The 17,137-nt window shown below is 41.6% G+C and overlaps 1 protein-coding gene and 1 long non-coding RNA gene across 7 annotated transcripts in view; one reads left to right on the top strand and one right to left on the bottom strand.

Moving 5' to 3' along the window:
- The window catches only part of LOC142829179 (uncharacterized), a 31,716-nt gene that overhangs the window by 13,442 nt on the left and 1,137 nt on the right, over positions 1–17,137 (top strand). For 2 of the 3 annotated variants that reach the window (XR_012903571.1, XR_012903572.1), the window contains exons 2-3: positions 9,899–10,031; positions 11,017–17,040. This is a non-coding gene — a long non-coding RNA (uncharacterized LOC142829179). Of the gene's footprint in view, positions 1–7,706; positions 9,801–9,898; positions 10,032–11,016; positions 17,041–17,137 lie in introns of those variants that run through there. The other variant, XR_012903573.1, reaches the window with a different exon arrangement.
- Positions 10,722–17,137, bottom strand: part of LUZP2 (leucine zipper protein 2) — a 480,337-nt gene continuing 473,921 nt past the window's right edge. For 3 of the 4 annotated variants that reach the window (XM_075927754.1, XM_014573955.3, XM_075927755.1), the window contains 2 exons: positions 12,563–12,643; positions 10,722–11,044 (listed from right to left, as the gene is read on the bottom strand). In XM_075927754.1, coding sequence (XP_075783869.1) covers positions 10,940–11,044; positions 12,563–12,643 — 186 coding nt within the window. In that variant the 3' untranslated portion in view covers positions 10,722–10,939. Of the gene's footprint in view, positions 11,045–12,562; positions 12,644–17,137 lie in introns of those variants that run through there. The other variant, XR_012903570.1, reaches the window with a different exon arrangement.

Genomic DNA, 17,137 nt, shown 5'->3' with positions numbered 1-17,137 from the left:
CTCTGGGGAAAATAGCAGGTCCTAGAGAGCTGCACAAAACTAATGGATACTTTTACTATAATCTGTGCACCAAATGCTTAGCACTTTTCAAAACCTCATGCTGCTTTTATGTAGATGCCTAAATATGGATGTAAATGCCGATTTTTACCTCAGACTTGCTTGGGTACTAATAGCTGTCCAGAGCCGTAGCAGCTGTCTAGACCTCAGTCAGGAGCCAGGTCAGTGAGGTTTTATTTTATTTTGGTTTGTGTTTGCATATATTTTTACTTCCCACTTGTATGTGGGACTTTTCTATGGGTCAGTGGCCCTCAACCTTTAAATACATTTCAAGTGACCAAATAAATGTACATAAGCAGTTACACTTTCAACATGATAAAGTATAAAGACTTCACTATGTCATTGTTTTAGTATGGGTAAGAACAATTTTTAAAGTAACAGCACCTTTTTCATCGCCCAAGTAAAAATAAATTTCTGAGCTGATGTACCCAGCAATCAGTAAAATTGTATAATTTTCTGAATCACTGCAAGTCACCAGCAGTAATTTAATACATACAACAATATACTATGAAGAAAAACTAAACTGGTCTGTAACAAGGATTATGAGTCAGCAACTGACTCAGTACCCTGTCACTCGAATCCCCACCAACCTGATTAACTGAGACTTAAGGAGACAAACAATTAAGAATTAGGATCACATCTGAAGGACTAATTAGAGAGAAAGTGACCGAGAGGCTTACCAAACTGATCAAACCTTTGGATTGCTACTCCTTCCTGCTTCTACACGTGGGAACTAACAATATGGCCAAGAATTACCTTGAGCGGGTTACTGTGGATTATGTAGCACTGGAAAGAAGGATCCAAGAATTCAGAGCACAAGTGGTGTTCTCATCCATTCTCCCTGTTGAAGGGAAAGGACTGATCAGGGATCGTCGAATTGAGGAAGTAAATGCGTGGTTGTGCAGGTGGCGTTGCAGAGAGGACTTTGGTTTCTTCGACCAGGGGACTCTGTTCCGGGCACAAGGATTGTTAGGAAGAGATGGGATCCACCTAACCAAGGGAGGAAGAAGCATCTTCACGGGCAGGCTTGCAAACCTAGTGAGGAGGGCTTTAAACTAGGTTCGTCGGGGGACGGTGACCAAAACCCTGAGGGGAGTGGGAAAGTCGGATACTGAGAAGAAATGCAAAGTGGAATGAGCAAGAAAGGAGGACCCCTGATTCGAATGGAGAAGATAGGGTGATCAACTGGTTATCTGAGGTGTTTGTACACTAATCCAAGAAGCCTGGGCAACAAACAGGAAGAACTGGAGGCCTTGGCCCAGTCCAAGAAATATGATTTAATTGGGATAACAGAGACTTGGTGGGATGCCTCGCATGACTGGAGCACTGTCATGGAAAGGTATAGACTGTTCAGGAAGAACAGGCAGGGGAGAAAAGGAGGAGAAATTGCACTATACGTAAGAGAGCACTATACAAGAAATTGCACTATACGTAAGAGAAACCTGTTGAGTCTCTCTGGGTTAAGTTTAGAGGTGCAAACAACAGCAGTGATGTTGTAGTTGGAGTCTGCTACAGGCCACTGAATCAGGTGGATGAGGTGGATGAGGCTTTCTTCGGACAACTGAGAGAAGCTTCCAGATCGCAGGCCCTGGTTCTCGTAATGGACTTTAATCACCCTGACATCTGTTGGGAAATCAATACAACAGTACACAGGCATTCCAGGAAGTTTTTGGAGAATGTTGGGGATAACTTCTTGGTACAAGTGCTGAAGGATCTGACCAGGGGCCGTGCGCAGCTTGACCTCCTGCTCACAAACAGGGAGGAACTAATAGGAGAAGTAGAGGTGGGTGACAACCTGGGAAGCAGTGATCATAAGATAGTAGATTTCAGGATCCTGACCAAACGAAGAAAAGATACATCTTGGACTTCAGAAAAGCAAATTTTGACTCCCTCAGAGACCTGATGGGCAGAATCCTCTCGTATGCTAACATGCAGGGGAAAGGAGTTGAGGACAGCTGACAGTATTTTAAAGAAGCCTTATTGAAGGCACAGAAAGAAACCAAACCGATGCGTAGGAAGAGAGGCAAACATGGTAGGAGACCGGATTGGCTTACAGGGGAAATTCTTGGTGAACTTAAGCACAAAAAGGAAGCTTACAAAAAGTGGAAACTTGGACAAATGACCAGGGAGGGGTATAAATGTATAGCTCGACAATGCTGGGGAGTTATCAGGAAGACAAAAGTGCAAATGGAATTGCGACTGGCTAAGGATATGAAGGATAACAAGAAAGGTTTCTACAAGCATGTCAACACCAGTGGTGTTCTGTTGGTTTCTTTGTTGGTCTTGTCTCTTAATAGGAGGCTTCTAGATACATGTTTGGCTCGGTTAATCTGTTTCCTCACTTCCTCGGGTGCGTATTGTAGTTTCGAGAATGCGTTGTGAAGATCTTGAAGGTGTTTGTCTCTGTCTAAGCGCTTGGAACAGATGAGGTTGTACCTTAGTGCTTGGCTGTAGACAATGGATCCAGGATGGAAGCTGGAAACATGTAGGTAGGCATAGTGGTCAGTAGGTTTTCGGTATAGGGTGGTGTTTATGTGACAATCTCTTATTTGTACCAGGACTCCTCATCGCTTTTGCAGATTCAGACTAACACGGCTACCCCTCTGAAACTAGTAATAACTAGTTTAATTGACTTTTTAAAAGAAGTATTTTGAGAAGGTACACTCACCTCTCATGAATGCTTCCTATCAGCTGCATGCTGTATTACAATCTCCTTTTCTGCTCTAGGAACCAGCTGTGGTTTGTGACCTTCACTAAGTGGGTCTTCAGTGACTCAATCCTCATGCCATTCACAGTCTAAAATGGATGAACTCCTGTGGTAACAGAAGTCCATCTGGAAGTCTCAACAAACATCCAAGCAAATGACTCTATTCCATTTGGCTTATACATCAGCCTGCTTTCTAGACTCAGTTCTCAGCCCCTTCAGGGTTAATATTAAATTATTTCCCACCTTGTTATGATACACTACTACTAAGCCTATCTCCCTGAAGAGTCTTCATCTTCACAGGTTCTCTCTGCCCCAAAATTTCAGCACATGGCATGCCCTCAGTCAGATTCTTCAGCCTCGTCACCAGGTTTATTTACATTCCAGACTTTCACAGGCTTTGAGCCAAGAATTTTGTCACCTTTTCAGGACTCAGGCCACTTCCCCAATGACTGACTGGAACCCACCTACCAGAGACCCTGCCATCAACAGCCATGTGCTGGCTCCCTTAATATTTGCCACATCTGCATTCCCTGTGTTGCTTTCCATTCATTCCTGTCACCTTCACCCATTAGTTTAGGATTATAATCCTTGGGTTCTCTTTGCCTGTTCCTTTCAAGAGCAGGATCTCTTGCAAACCTGTTTGTTGGAGAGTTTCATAGTCTTCTAGCCATGCCTCACCCTTCAAGTCTCAGTTAGCAATTGACCTGTTTAGCCCCTGCAGCTCCTTTTATCTGAGTCTGGTGGGCTCTGATTAGCTGCTTCTGTGTAGCCTCTCCAGGCAGGCCTGGATGACCTGTATCTGTTGCTCCTTCCCGGGGGCAGTGTGTGGTAGGACCATGGGGTCTCCAACAAGTTCTTTGATGGATGTTGTACCATACACCCTGTCAATATGTATAGAAAGGCAAAACCAAAGCCCAATATTGATGGATGTTGTACACCCTGTCAATATGTATACAAAGGCAAAACCAGAGCCCAGTATTGTGCAGTCAGAAATATTCCAATAGGAATCAGTTTAACATCCTGAACAGAACGTTCCTAGTTATTTTGGGTACATACTAATCTTACTATGTACAAATATTTTTGCTGTTTGAATAACATTCAAATGAGGATAATTTACCAATGTGTATTTACAGCAAATATTACACAGTGCAGCAAAGATAACATTCAGGTTATGCTAAAAATGAAAGATATGTAAGAGACTCATTTGTATCTGTGAAGAAAGCTTCTTAAAAGGTCATATTGTGCAGGAAAGTGGCCTAGTCTAGAGTCTGATTACACCATATTGAATCTGATAGTTCTCAAAAGGAAATTGTACCAAGGCAGGCAAGCAAAAGCACTACATAAATAAAGTATTAGTATTAACATAATGTCTTTCTACTCAGGATCACAAATTGGCTGACATAAGTAAAGAGAGTATAGAAATGAAAACAGAGAAAGCTGAGATGGTTTTTTCAAAATTACAAGCTGATTCACTGGCATATCCAAGAATGCATCCAGATCCCTACCTCAAGTCATCTGTTGTATTGATCAGATAATACTTCCTCTCTAACATCAAAAGAAATACATATAGCAGTAGGAAATTTATTCTTGCTGAATACATTGAGCCAGCCAAATCTGTTGTTGGAAAACTGCTATAATTGATGGACTTTCATCGGGATAAATTTAGCACAGTATCACTTCAATATTTATGTCATGAAGTATGTTTCCATGCCACTTACGTCCCATTAACCCTGAAAAGACAGTAAAAATTTAATATGAAAATTAAACAATGAAGTGGAATTGAGCAACTTAATTCCAAGGAGTGAAACACAGAAGGCTATTTTTATATTTCTTGATTAATAAAATGGAAATCACAGCTAGTAAAATATGTATGTTCTCTCAAGCAAAATGAGTTACTGAGACCTGTTCACAGACAAATGACCCATTTCAACAGACACAGTGTAGCTTTTAAGGAGGAGAATAACAAGGATTTTAACAATTGGTTTTGTAGCATTCATTATTATGATCCAATATGTCTTTCCAATTTTGCATAAGTGAGCACTTCTTACTTATGACCTTTCCATTAAAAAATCTATGTGTGTGACATGGATGAACTTCTTTCCAGACAGAAGACAAACAAAATCATTTGGGACTGCATCCTATTCTGCAATCCAGCAGAAGAACAATCATGAGATGTCACAATGTGCAGTGACCAAGAGTACGGCTTTGCCCTTTTACTTCTTGTATGGAATGTGCAGCAAAATATAAAAGGGTTGTTTTTAAAAGTGGAACCTGCTTTTAATTGCTGAGCTTCAAATAATCCATAAATGGGAGAATGTGTCTTGTCCACACTTGTAATATTTATTCCCTTAAAGAACAGTTTTTACTCGCAAAATGAAAGGTTTGATCTTGTGCCCTGTGACCTGTATGCCAAATAAAACAATGAAGTTGCAGTACACATCCCTTCATCTATTACAAGGGAGAGTGCGTCTAGGGCAGGGTCTCTGTGGGCCAGATCCGGCCCACCAAGTGGATTGATCCGGCCCATGGAGACCCTGACACTCCCCCGCCCCCAAGCCAATTGGAACTTGGGGGAGGGAGGAGCGCAAAACTTCCTCCCACCCTGCACATCACATGCTCCCCCACACCCAACCCCTGATTGGCCTGGAGGCAGGAGGAGTGTGCGAAGTTTCCTCTGCTCTCCTTCCCCCCTTCCTTCCCTGCAAGGAGCACATGGCACAAGTTGCGTGGGTGTCTAGTGGGAAGGGGGAGGGAAAGGGGCTCCCCTCCCCCAGACCAATTATGATCGGTAGATGGGGTAGCCGAGAAGAATTTTGGCCCCACCTGTTCCGGTTTAGGCCCCGCCCATTCCGGGTGACCTGGGAGCACATCAAAACTTTTCGAAGTCGTCCCCAGCCAAAAATTATTGCCCACTGCTGACTCTCTTCCTTGCTCCTTGTGCAAGCCAGCAAAGCAGAAAGTTTTGGGGAGTTCAGAAAAGCAGTCAAGTTTTGCATTTGTTGGCTAAGGGTACACCTACACATCAAAGAATAGCCCACAGTGCAAAGTTTTAAAACCCAGGTCAATTTGCTTGGATTGCCAGAGATGGAGCTATGGGGCTAAAAATAGCAATGTAGATGTACCTGCTCGGATTGCAGGCCAGGCTCCAAGGCCCTCCCCCTCGCCAAAAATGATTAGTTTCCATTCCCAGGGTTAATATTACCTCACCACACTGTAGAATACATGCAAAAAAAACCCTGCAACATGATTTTCTCCTCCTTTCAGGTTCTGCACAAAATCATCCAGCCTCCCCTTTGAAAACAGTTGCTTATCTAACTGTATTCCTAGACATGTTGTCAGCCAGGATCCCACTTAAAGGCTGGGCTTTTGCTGTAATTAACAACTCATGGCTAGTCCGTGCCAGCTGACGCAAGTTCATGGGACTTAGGGCAAGGAGCTGTTTCTCTGCTGTGTAAACATGCCAGTTCAGGCTGTAATCCAAGCTCTGTGACCCTTTCACTTGGCAAGGTCATAGAGCCTGGATCCTCACCACGAGCCAAACCATATATGCCATTACTAAACAGCTCCTTAGCTAAAGCCCCAAATCCTGAGTCAGGTGGTATGGACTAGCCATATTTTTTTTTTTTAATTTCAGTGTAGCCATGCTGTAAGTGTCTCATGTGTGGGATAAATGTGTGAGATCAACAGCAATGTCCACTGAGCCATGTCTATACCAGGCATGTTTTTATGCTCCTTTATCCAAAGGCATAAAGTGCAGAGCAGCTGCAATTATCCCTCAGTTTCCTTGTTAAATCATAATCCCAGATGTAGAGAATTCTGATAAGCAGGGATAGAAGATAGTTCACAGGATCCACACAGATTAAATCTCAAAAAACCATGATTACTATAAGGAAAATAACTACATTTCATCTTTGAGTCTGTCTCCATTGGAAATCTCACAGTAGGTGCAGGCAGCATCCCAGGTTTTATTGACATAACTGAATAGTGTTTGTAACACGTCCTCCTTGACTTTAGCATATGACTTTGCATCTAAGTGAAGAGCATAGTACTGAATGAATGCCAAGGAGTCCCACCACACAGTAACCTCACAGCTTTCTAATATGGATAGGCTTCAGGAGTATGCAGCAGCTGTAGCTTATGCTTTAGTGGCATGAGCTTTAATGTTTGGAGGGAGCGGCACCCCACCCATCTGGTGATAGATTGATATTCATTGTCTGATCCTTTTATATATCCTTTGGGAGGAGGGGCTTAAATGTTCAAAGCACCAGAGCTGGTCACAAAAAGAGGAATGCCAGACTGAAGGGTTTTTTGGGATCAATATAGTATAATAAAATGCCAACATGTGTGGAGATGTGTCTCCCCCAACCTGGCATTCGATTTAGTGAAGAATACAGATGAAATGAAATTCTGACACCGCTTTAGGGATAAAAATCAGACTAGGACTCAGTACTACTGGTGATGAGATGGCAAATAAGATGACTTTCTTGAGTGTAAGGTGGTGTAAGGACCATTCCAAAATGAAATGTCTTGAAAGGACAGCATTGAAATCCCATGCAAGTAGCGTTCTCTGAAAGGTGGGTAAATATTCAACAACCTTTTAAAGAATCTTGATATCTGGGACTGCATGAGGACTAAAAAGAACTGATCACGTAGGTAACATGGACTATGTCTAGACTGCAAGCCTCTTTCTAAAGAGGCTCTTTCGAAAGTATCTTTCAAAAGTATCTTTCGAAAGAGCCTCTTTCGAAATAGCACGTCTAGACTACATGCGGAACTTTCGAAAAAGCGGCTTGCTTTTTCGAAAGAAAGCACCCAGCGAATCTGGATGCTCTCTTTCGAGGAAGCCCTATTTACATTGAAGAACGCCTTCTTTCGAAAGAGGAACTTTCGAAAGAAGGCGTTCTTCCTCGTAGAATTAGGTTTACCGCCATCGAAAGAAAAGCCGCGTTCTTTTGATTTAATTTCGAAAGAACGCGGCTTGAGTCTGGACGCAGGGGAAGTTTTTTCGGAAAAAGGCTACTATTCCCGAAAAACCCCCTGAGTCTGGACACAGCCATGCAGAGATTACTATAAGATGAACTTGATGGAACTGAACGAAAGCCCAGCTATGGATATAAATGTTGTGGAGTACTCTAGATACAAATTCTGAAAGGTGGAAAGGCAGCTGTCTGCAGCTCATAGCCTATGAAACAGCTTCCCCCCCTTCCTACTTGGAGAGTAAGTATGCCCTGCTATTAGGGATAATGAATACATTTGTCCAGGGGTGCTGCTGATGTATGATATTAATGAAGGAAGAATAGATGCATGAAGATCAGTTCTTCTGCTGGCACCATGAATGATTCTCTTGTTGGTGTCAACATAGGTACTGGATTGGACATTGTTGAGGTTGGTGCTGGGCTTGTATATTTTTATGCAGATCTTTAGCCACTATGGTAGTGTGTGGTTAGTGGTTTCCTCTCCTTATGGGCAGACACAGAGCAGTGCCTGGAATCATGTTTATCTGCATTCTGGACTTCCCTACCTCTATGAGGAGGTGGTACAAATCTTTTGCACCACATCTGTGAGTACTAGGGTGACTTAAATTCCCACATTTTACATTGATTTCTTTTTGGTACCCCTGGTTGTGTGCTGACTTCTGGGGTTATGTGGGCCTGATCTACACTAGCACCTTAGTCCAAAATTAGCTCCCCAAGGTCGAATTTGTAAGTGATGCATCCACACTACCAAACTCATTATTTTGGAGTAAGGGCATCATGGAATTTGAACTCTGTCATCCTGCTTTTCATGAGGAATAACACTATTCCCAAACTTGTAAGTCCAAAATTGCATTAGTGTGGGTGTTCCAGTGCCTCTAATTTGAACTTGGGGGGCCTCCTGCAGCTCCCGAGAGTGCTCACTGAGACTCTAAGGGTATGTCTACACTTCATTTTTCACGAGAGAGAGGAATGCAAATGTAGACATCCGAAATTGCAAATGAAGCAGGGATTTGAATATCCCGTGCCTCATTTGCATAATCACGGACTGGCGCTATTGCAAAATAGCGCCATTGCGAGAAGAAAATGGGGTTATTACAAGAGAAAACCCTTCTCTCAGAATAACTCTTAGTCCTCAAAAAATGCAGAGTAGACATACCCTAAGTCTGAGGTGATGCATCCACGTTAACAGAGCCTTCCTTGGACTACATTTGATTCATCTCTGTAGTGAGAACACAAAACTTTGAATTTGTAAATTGGGTGCCCAGAAGTCAAACTTAGTAAATTCGGATTAATCTCTTAGTGAAGACATGGCCTTGCAAAGGAAGACTTTTCCATTAAATGTTGGGAGCTTCAATCTCTTTTCCTTTTGGTTGGGATATAACTCTCATGGATTTTCCTAAAAAATGAAGCTTGGCTGGGCATCTTGTGATTTCCACGCCCACGCAGAGAACAAATTGCACATGGAACATGTGTTCTGAGTTTGCAACTCATTGAGGCAGAATAGACAGCAGCAATAGCCATTGGTAAGCAGGGTTAAGCAACCGCAAAATGGACAAGATTTGAAGCCCTAAGGCTGTGAGTTCACTATTACATGAGGACAAGGGACCAGGGTACTAAATAAACAAAGGAGAATTTTATCATTTAAATAGAAAGAGAGAAACCGCACAATGAGAAATTAGTGGAATTAATTTTTAACAAAGGGTAATTCTGTCTTGTTGCCATGGCTGGGGAATGAGATGTGCATGTCACAAGCAAAGCCCAACAGGCATTGCTAATCAAAAGATTCCAATCTTCTGCATGAGATACATTCATGCCTACAGTGGGATCCACTCTAATAAATACTCAGAGGAGAATTTGCCCTTCCCCAGCCCCAGATGCACCTTCTCTTCTTCTTTTAGATCTAGCAGCTGGGCCCAGTTGCTTAAGCTAACCTCAGCTGAATCAATTCTCCAGACATGTATTCCCTGCTGATTCACCTCCTTACCCTGCAGAGCTCATACAGAAAGTGCACTCTATGCACAGCTAAGAGCACAGCTAAGAGATTCTTAAGAACTATTCAGGTAACACATCCCATTGCAAGTACTCATCAACTCCACTTTCTCTGTGTATTGCCAATATTGTGACAAAGTAAGTTTTGATTCTTTTTCCCTCCTGTTAGGCCAACACAGCTATGGGAGATGGAGATGGATTCCATACTACAGTAAAACTCCAATAGTCCGGCACTCCTGATAGTCCGGCATCAAAATGGCAAGAGCCTAGTGACTGAGCTTCGGCAAAAAATGAGTCACAAGGTAACAGCGGCAGCAGCTGAACTGAGCAAAAAGGGTAAAAAAGGGTTAAAAAAACTAAAACATTTCAGTATACTGTATACAGTATGTACAATAAAAAGGGTTAAGAACACTTTCTATACAGTATATACTGTATACAGTATATACATAACCAGCTCATAGTACCTCCTGATACTCCGGCATATCTGATAATCCGGCACCACCTAGGTCCCATAGGTTCCGGATTATCGGAAGTCTACTGTAGCTTGTGCATTATCAACGGAACTGTTAACTTGGTTTCAACTACAGATTTTTTTTATTTTGGGGATGCATACACCACCCAAAAAACCCGCAACCAGCCAATCACAACAATTGCTAGATTCAGCTGAGTTTGTAATGGTTGTAGTTAGAAATAAACTTTTTACCTGTTAACTGAGTAGATTTGAGATAGACAGAATTGACAGCTGGTAAATATAGAATCCTATTGTGCTATTTTCACAGTCACTCTTCTGAGTAGCATTGCACTTTAACTATATAATTATTAGTATTATTTTATGTTAGCAGGCTTTTATCCCCAAGTGTACAGTAAAGATAGCTATTAAACAGAACAAGCTAAGAAAAGAAAACTTCAAAATGGCAGTTCTTTACAAAACAGACTGATTTATAATAAGCAAGTTACTGATCAGAGCAGAATAATATTTCAAAAAACTGGACTGTATTACAAAGCATATCTTCAAACATCCATTTCTGCTGGATTATTGCTGAGAGATACTAATTGGTCTATTTCAGAAACTAGACTAATTTACAAACATTGATAAAATAGTGAAAAAGTTGCATGCTTTAGAAACTAGATACATTATCATGCTTCTGGACTAAAAATAATATGAAGACAATAGCAAATGAAGACCGTTGTTAACATAGCTTAGTAATGTTTACAATGCTTTTTCTTCTATTTTATCTAAATCTTCATGCTTCTTCTCATTCGTCTCTGCTGGTTTTTTAACTTCAGGTTTAATCCATGGAGGGTTGTGAAACTTCTGTTAACCAACACAATAAGAAAAATGGAATCAATGTAAGTATTATAATAGTATGGAATTTTATGCTGAACTATAGTGGGATGCTACAAAAAAGATAATAAAGAAACACAGGCTCTGATTTTGATCCCATTTTAAATCAATCTTGATGTAAATCAAGAGTTACTGAATGGAAGTCAGTGAATTTATAATTGTATAAGTGAGAGGAGAATCAGGCCAACAATCTGTGGTCATCACATTGCACTGGAATACAAGGAATCGACACCGAATGCTTAAAGTGCCTGAGGCATTATATACACACAGCTGTATTTATTTGTGTTAGTCTTTGTACTGCTTTTGTAACTATAGTGTGTCTGTTGAGAATCCATATTCATGTGTGATAAAGTACATAACTGCATGTCTCTCTATATAGAAATAATCTGCCTTCCATGAAAGCTGTAGATTTTCTCAGAATACCAACATCTTCATCAAAGCAAAAATTCAGTGAAATCAATTGTGCCCCTTTTATAGATACAGTGAAACCTTTGTTATCCGGCACTCTGTTAACCAGAAAACTTTGTTAACCACATTGCCACCAGCTACAATACTGTCACATCTTCAGGAGCACAGGCCTGGCTTGGTTTACCATGATTGGCTTAATTTTTAATTAAGAAGTACTCATCATCTTTAACTCAAAATAAAAATGTGAGACCAACTACCTCACACTACAAAACTAACTATTAAAAACTTGAGTTTTACTATTATTGTCCATTGGTTTTTCCTAGGTTGATGGGACCCTCAGATAACTGGAATTTTTAGATAACCGGAATGCCCTAATCCCCAAGCATTCCCAATAACACAGGTTTTACTGTATATTATTGGAGGATACTGCTAGGAAGATTTCAAACAATACAGTATTATTCTACTGTTTTCCAATTGTGTTGTTCAGAAGTCTCGTCCCTGCCAGAAGAGGTCCTATCCATTCTGCTGACTAGAGTGAAAAATATTTTCCCACTCTGCTCCTGAGTGGCAGAGTGGGAAAAATAAAAGCAGCTGGTCAATCAGTAGTTAGAGAATTAGAGTGGAGCAAAACAGCTGAGCTACCCAGAGGTACAGCAGTACCCATCTTTGCCATAGAATATGTAACTGTATTTGTATTGGACTAGAAGATAAAGGTTTCCTACATCCCATACAATCTGCTGAAGCTTTTTCTTTGTGTAACACACTTAATTAAGCACACTTTCACCACATCACAGTTATAGCCAGGATTTGGACATTGTTGTCCTCCCTCTCCTGCCCCTGAATGTATAAAAATGGCCTCACTGATTAGGACAGTCAAGTTCTTTAAGAACTGAAATACTTCCCTAATAGAAGGCCACCTTATACCTCCAATTTCAGTCAAGTGGAGCAGAAGTCTCCATTGCGATTAATGAGGGACTACCTAGAAATCACTGCCTTAGAATGATCAGATACAGTTCATGGAATTTACATTTGATAAAGAGACACTTATAAATGGTCTCAATTACTTAGAGACAGAAGTACCTGAAAGCTAGGATTTGTGTCTGCCACTTTGAGATGAAGAGATGTTGAATTACTGCGGTTCCCCAAACAAGTCTTGCCAACCTGTGAATACAACCATTGAAACCACATCACTGTTACAAATGGTTTGAGGGGGGAAAAAATCAGTGATTTTCTTCTTTCCTATAATAGATGGGATTGACACTTACACAGCAGTTTTCATGTTCAAAGCTCTTTACTAACATTACCCAGTTTAACCTCACAAGAACCCCATAAGCAGGCAAGTAAGTAATTACAATTTTCATATTACAGATGAGGAAATTGTGGTCGAGAATTTAAGTAGGCTGGCCCATGCCACAGGAGGAATTGGAGTAAAAACTGATTAAGATTCAGGAGGACTTCATGATTTCCATTCCTTTACCTAACCCTTTAGGTCATCCCCATGTCTTCCGTGAGCAATTTAATCCATTGATTAGGAGGGTATCCAGTCTCTAAGTGCAGAAAGTGCATTACATCCAGCTCTTTAGATGAACACAAAGTGAGAGGACCAAATCGGCACAGTTTCTGGATAGGAACGCTGCACCTTTGTTGCCCATTGAAATCCTTAGAGTTCATCAATAGAATAGTGAATAAAACAGCATTGGCTGACACCATTTATTTAAAATTCATAAAGACTTTCTTATTAAAAGGAAGCAACTTAGTCAAAGGCTGAAAGGTAAAGTTCTGTTGTAGATCAGGGACTCTCTCATAGACAGAAAACAGAGTAGAAACATTCACTCAGTTTTCAAAATGTCAAAAATGTAACAGCAGGTTGCCTATTAGGATTGACATCCAGTACATTTATTCATGAGGTTGAAAGGAAGAGAACAGTGACATATAATTGTTCAGGTTAGTCATGCCTTGGGAAAACCTTGAGACATTTCAGAAAGACCTAGCAAAGCTACGTGAACAGGCAGCAAAAATTAACAAACAAAATATTAGGTTGGGTAAAGAAAATGGTAGTAAATAATCTTACTAAATATTTGAGACAGTTTATGTGTCTGGGAACGTGAATGTTCAAGAACTCCTGCTAAACATTAAGAGTTAGGACCATAAAATTTGGTATGCAGCTTCCTCTTATTGTAACATAAAGCAAGGTAAAGGTTGGGTGTGATAGAAAAATGGGATGTGCCTGGAATGGGATTTTTTCTCATAAAAATAAAAAAAATACAGAGAAGAGCCAAAATCACCAGGTAGGTGGAAGGGGCTGGGTGAGCATGTGACCCCCGCCCCCCATGACTGTCCTAGCCTCTTACCTCCCCAGCACTCTTTAGGGAGGGTGAAGAGGGCTGAAGCTCCCCTCCTGATTCATACGGGGACATTGTTTTGTCAGGGAGTGAGGGGAAAGTGCATAGTTTGATGCAATCCTCACTCTGGCTGGGGCACTCAGGAGCAGATGTACCTGGACTTGCCCCACCTGGGGGACAGGCACCCCTTCCCCATCAGCCATGGAAAGATGCTTCTCAACTGGCCCCAAGCTGTTGAGGTGTGAGAGGGCTTGGGCAGTGTTCTCTCCCTGAGCCAGCCTGCATATTGAACCCCTCATCCTCAGTCCCACCCAGAACAATGATTTAAGTGAAGAAAAACAAAAATGAATTGAGTTAAGGAACCAAGCAACACTGGGTAAATCTTACAGTACTAAATAGTTGTTAGACCATTTTATAAATCGATGTTTTACCATCACCTACAATGCTGAAATGTTCTGGTCATTGTGTCTCAGAAAAGACAATAGAAATAGAAAGAATCCACAGCTGGGTGACAAAAGCAAAATGAAAAAAAGCTCTTAAATTGGGAAAGATTAACTGAAAAGAGAGGAAACGTTTAGAGCAAAGACACGTAATGAGGACATGATTAGGATTAATAATTGTTTTTATAAGAGATCAATCCTATCACAGGCAAACTATTAAATGATGTGGTTCGGGGCGGGGGGAGAAGGGGCAGAATTGCCAGTTCCCTGGGCAAGATGGGAGGAGCAGTTCTGTGCTCATGGAATGGGTGGGATTGGAGACAGCCAGACCTCAGTGCTACCTGGAGTGCATGTATCATGTCCCCTGCCCCACTACCGGTCATCAGATGCCTCATGAAGTTTAGTTTTCAGTGAATCATAGAAGATTAGGGTTGGAAGAGATCTCAGGATGTCATCTACTCCAACCCCTTCTCCAAGAGGAACCAACCCCAATTAACTCTAAATAAGTCGAAGTTTTGAAGAACAGTAAACTATATGGAGGGCCAAATTCTCAGATGGCATAAATCAGCATATCGTAACTATTCAAATTTAGTCCAACTGATAGTTTTCCTATCAAGCTCTGAAAAGGGAGCATCCAGATGTTTCTGATCTAGAAGAACTGAAACAGATAGTAGAAACTCATCACCATTTTATATCAGAAAACTTTTGCTTTCAGGGAGATATGGTAACGTTCAAGGCAAACCAATATTCCTGGGTATCAGAAGGGTAAAAATAAGGCTTAAAATAAAATATATTTACAACGATATTTAAATAGTGAACACTGTTACTTCATAGTGCCAAAGCCTGATGAAACCCTATGTCTAGTAATGAGTTTGTATAACTATATTAATATGTGATATATTAACTAGACACATGAATCATTTACAACACTATATTACTATAAAATATCTTGAGTCACGGCATACCTTCCATTATTTCCACTGGAGTTGCAATGTAATTTACTATATTTTTATTGCAATATATTACATCATATATCATAACTCAGGAATAAGGCGACCCGCCTACATTTTATAGGGTGTTTTTAACTTTTAGTATGATACTCCAAATTTATTGAACAAATTCTACACACATTTTTAGGTTACCAAGATTGAACCTGAGATTATGGGTTTTCAAGTATTTTACTGAATATTATGCATTCATTTTCCAGGAGATTTTATACAGAAGAAAATTACCTTGCAGGAACATTCACAATAAAGTTATAAATTATTATATATAAAAACAAACCTATTAACTCACTAAGACTTTGCTACAACTAGTTTTGGGATGCTAAGAAGGTGGGGCAAGAATTATGAATGTCGAGAACTACTCCTATATGGATGCCTGTGTAAACCAAATTGGGTTAAGCAGTAATATGCCCTTGTGAATGCACATAGGACAGGGATGTGTGCTAGGAGACTTCTTTCCTCTCACCAATCCTTCCCTGTTAAGGAAATTGAATGATGGAACAAAATATTAGTCCTTGTGAGCAATGGTTCCTCAGACCTTGCTCCTGCCAATGAGTAAATTATGCAGAAAAGGGGTGGGATGGAGATAATGTCATATTCCTGTGCACGTCTCCTGCCCCATCCTGCTGTCCCCTCAAAGGGCAACAACTTTCACTTCTTAATTTGTACACAGAACAACCATTGTCCATGTGCAGCTGATTAAAACATAGATTGCAAGAATGTTACTAGAAAAACAAACGTAAACAGAAGAAAACACAGTCAAATGTGAGGGGTAGATGTGGGAGGCATTCAAAGCAATGAGAACTTATAAAAAGTTATAGCCCACAATCTAATGCACCTCCACTGATTTCATAGCACCAGTCTAAAGTTATATATACACTAAGGATTCAGAGTGGGATTCCCTTGCTTGTGTATAGTGAATACTCAGTGGTACGTCTAGACTGCAAGCCTCTTTCGAAAAAGAGCGTCTAGACTACAATACGCGGATCGGAAAAATCGATCCGCTTTTTTGAAAAAGAGTGTCCTGACTGCTGGACGCTCTTTTGAAAGGAAAAGCCACCCGGAACCGCTTCTGCCAGGGTATGGGGGCAGCATTTCCTTCCGGGTGCTGCTGCCTGCCCTTTGCAGAGACGCGTGGATAAAGGGACGCCCCTGAACACCCGTTGCTCTGCTCCTGCCTTTGCTGTCCCTCTAGGAGGTAAGCAAGGTATTGCAGTGATTGTTTGGAGTGCTCAGCTTCCTGGGACACCCCAGCAGGTTTTTTGTTTGGAGGTTTTTCTGTTTTAGACCCTTTTTTTGGCATGGAGCCAGAGCTGCCCCTGGGCAGGCGATGGCCCCACGCCATCATACTGCAAGTGTTGCTGCATCTGCATGACACAGTCATGAGGCTACTTCCCCATCTGGACCCAGACCAGAGGTACGAAGGGATCATCCATCATGCAGCCCCACTGCCCTTGCCTCCAAACTTCTTTGTGGACAGGTGTGTTTGGAGGCTTGACACCAGCTCTGACTGGTGGGACCGGCTCATTATGGAGCTCTGGGATGACCAAGACTGGCTACGCAACTTCCGGATGCGAAAGACCACTTTCCAGGAGCTGTGTACCTGGCTCGCCCCGGCTCTGCAATGGCAAGACACCCACCTGCGGCCCATAATCCCCCTGGAAAAGAGGGTCGCTATTGCCCTCTGGAAGCTGTCCACCCCCGACAGCTACTGCTCCGTGGGACACCAATTTGGAGTGGGCAGGTCTACTGTTGGATCCATCCTGATGGAGGTAAGTCATTGTCTGGGGACAGTCACAGTTTGGGGTGAGAAGAAGGGAGACTGCCAGGAAGGGCAAAGTGGAGTGGGAGTGGGAGGGAGCTCCTCCA

Source organism: Pelodiscus sinensis, chromosome 4 (assembly GCF_049634645.1).
Source record: "Pelodiscus sinensis isolate JC-2024 chromosome 4, ASM4963464v1, whole genome shotgun sequence".
In the NCBI taxonomy this organism is placed as follows: domain Eukaryota; kingdom Metazoa; phylum Chordata; order Testudines; family Trionychidae; genus Pelodiscus; species Pelodiscus sinensis.
Note: the sequence above shows the minus strand (reverse complement) of the source record. Positions and strands in the feature narration are given on the sequence as shown.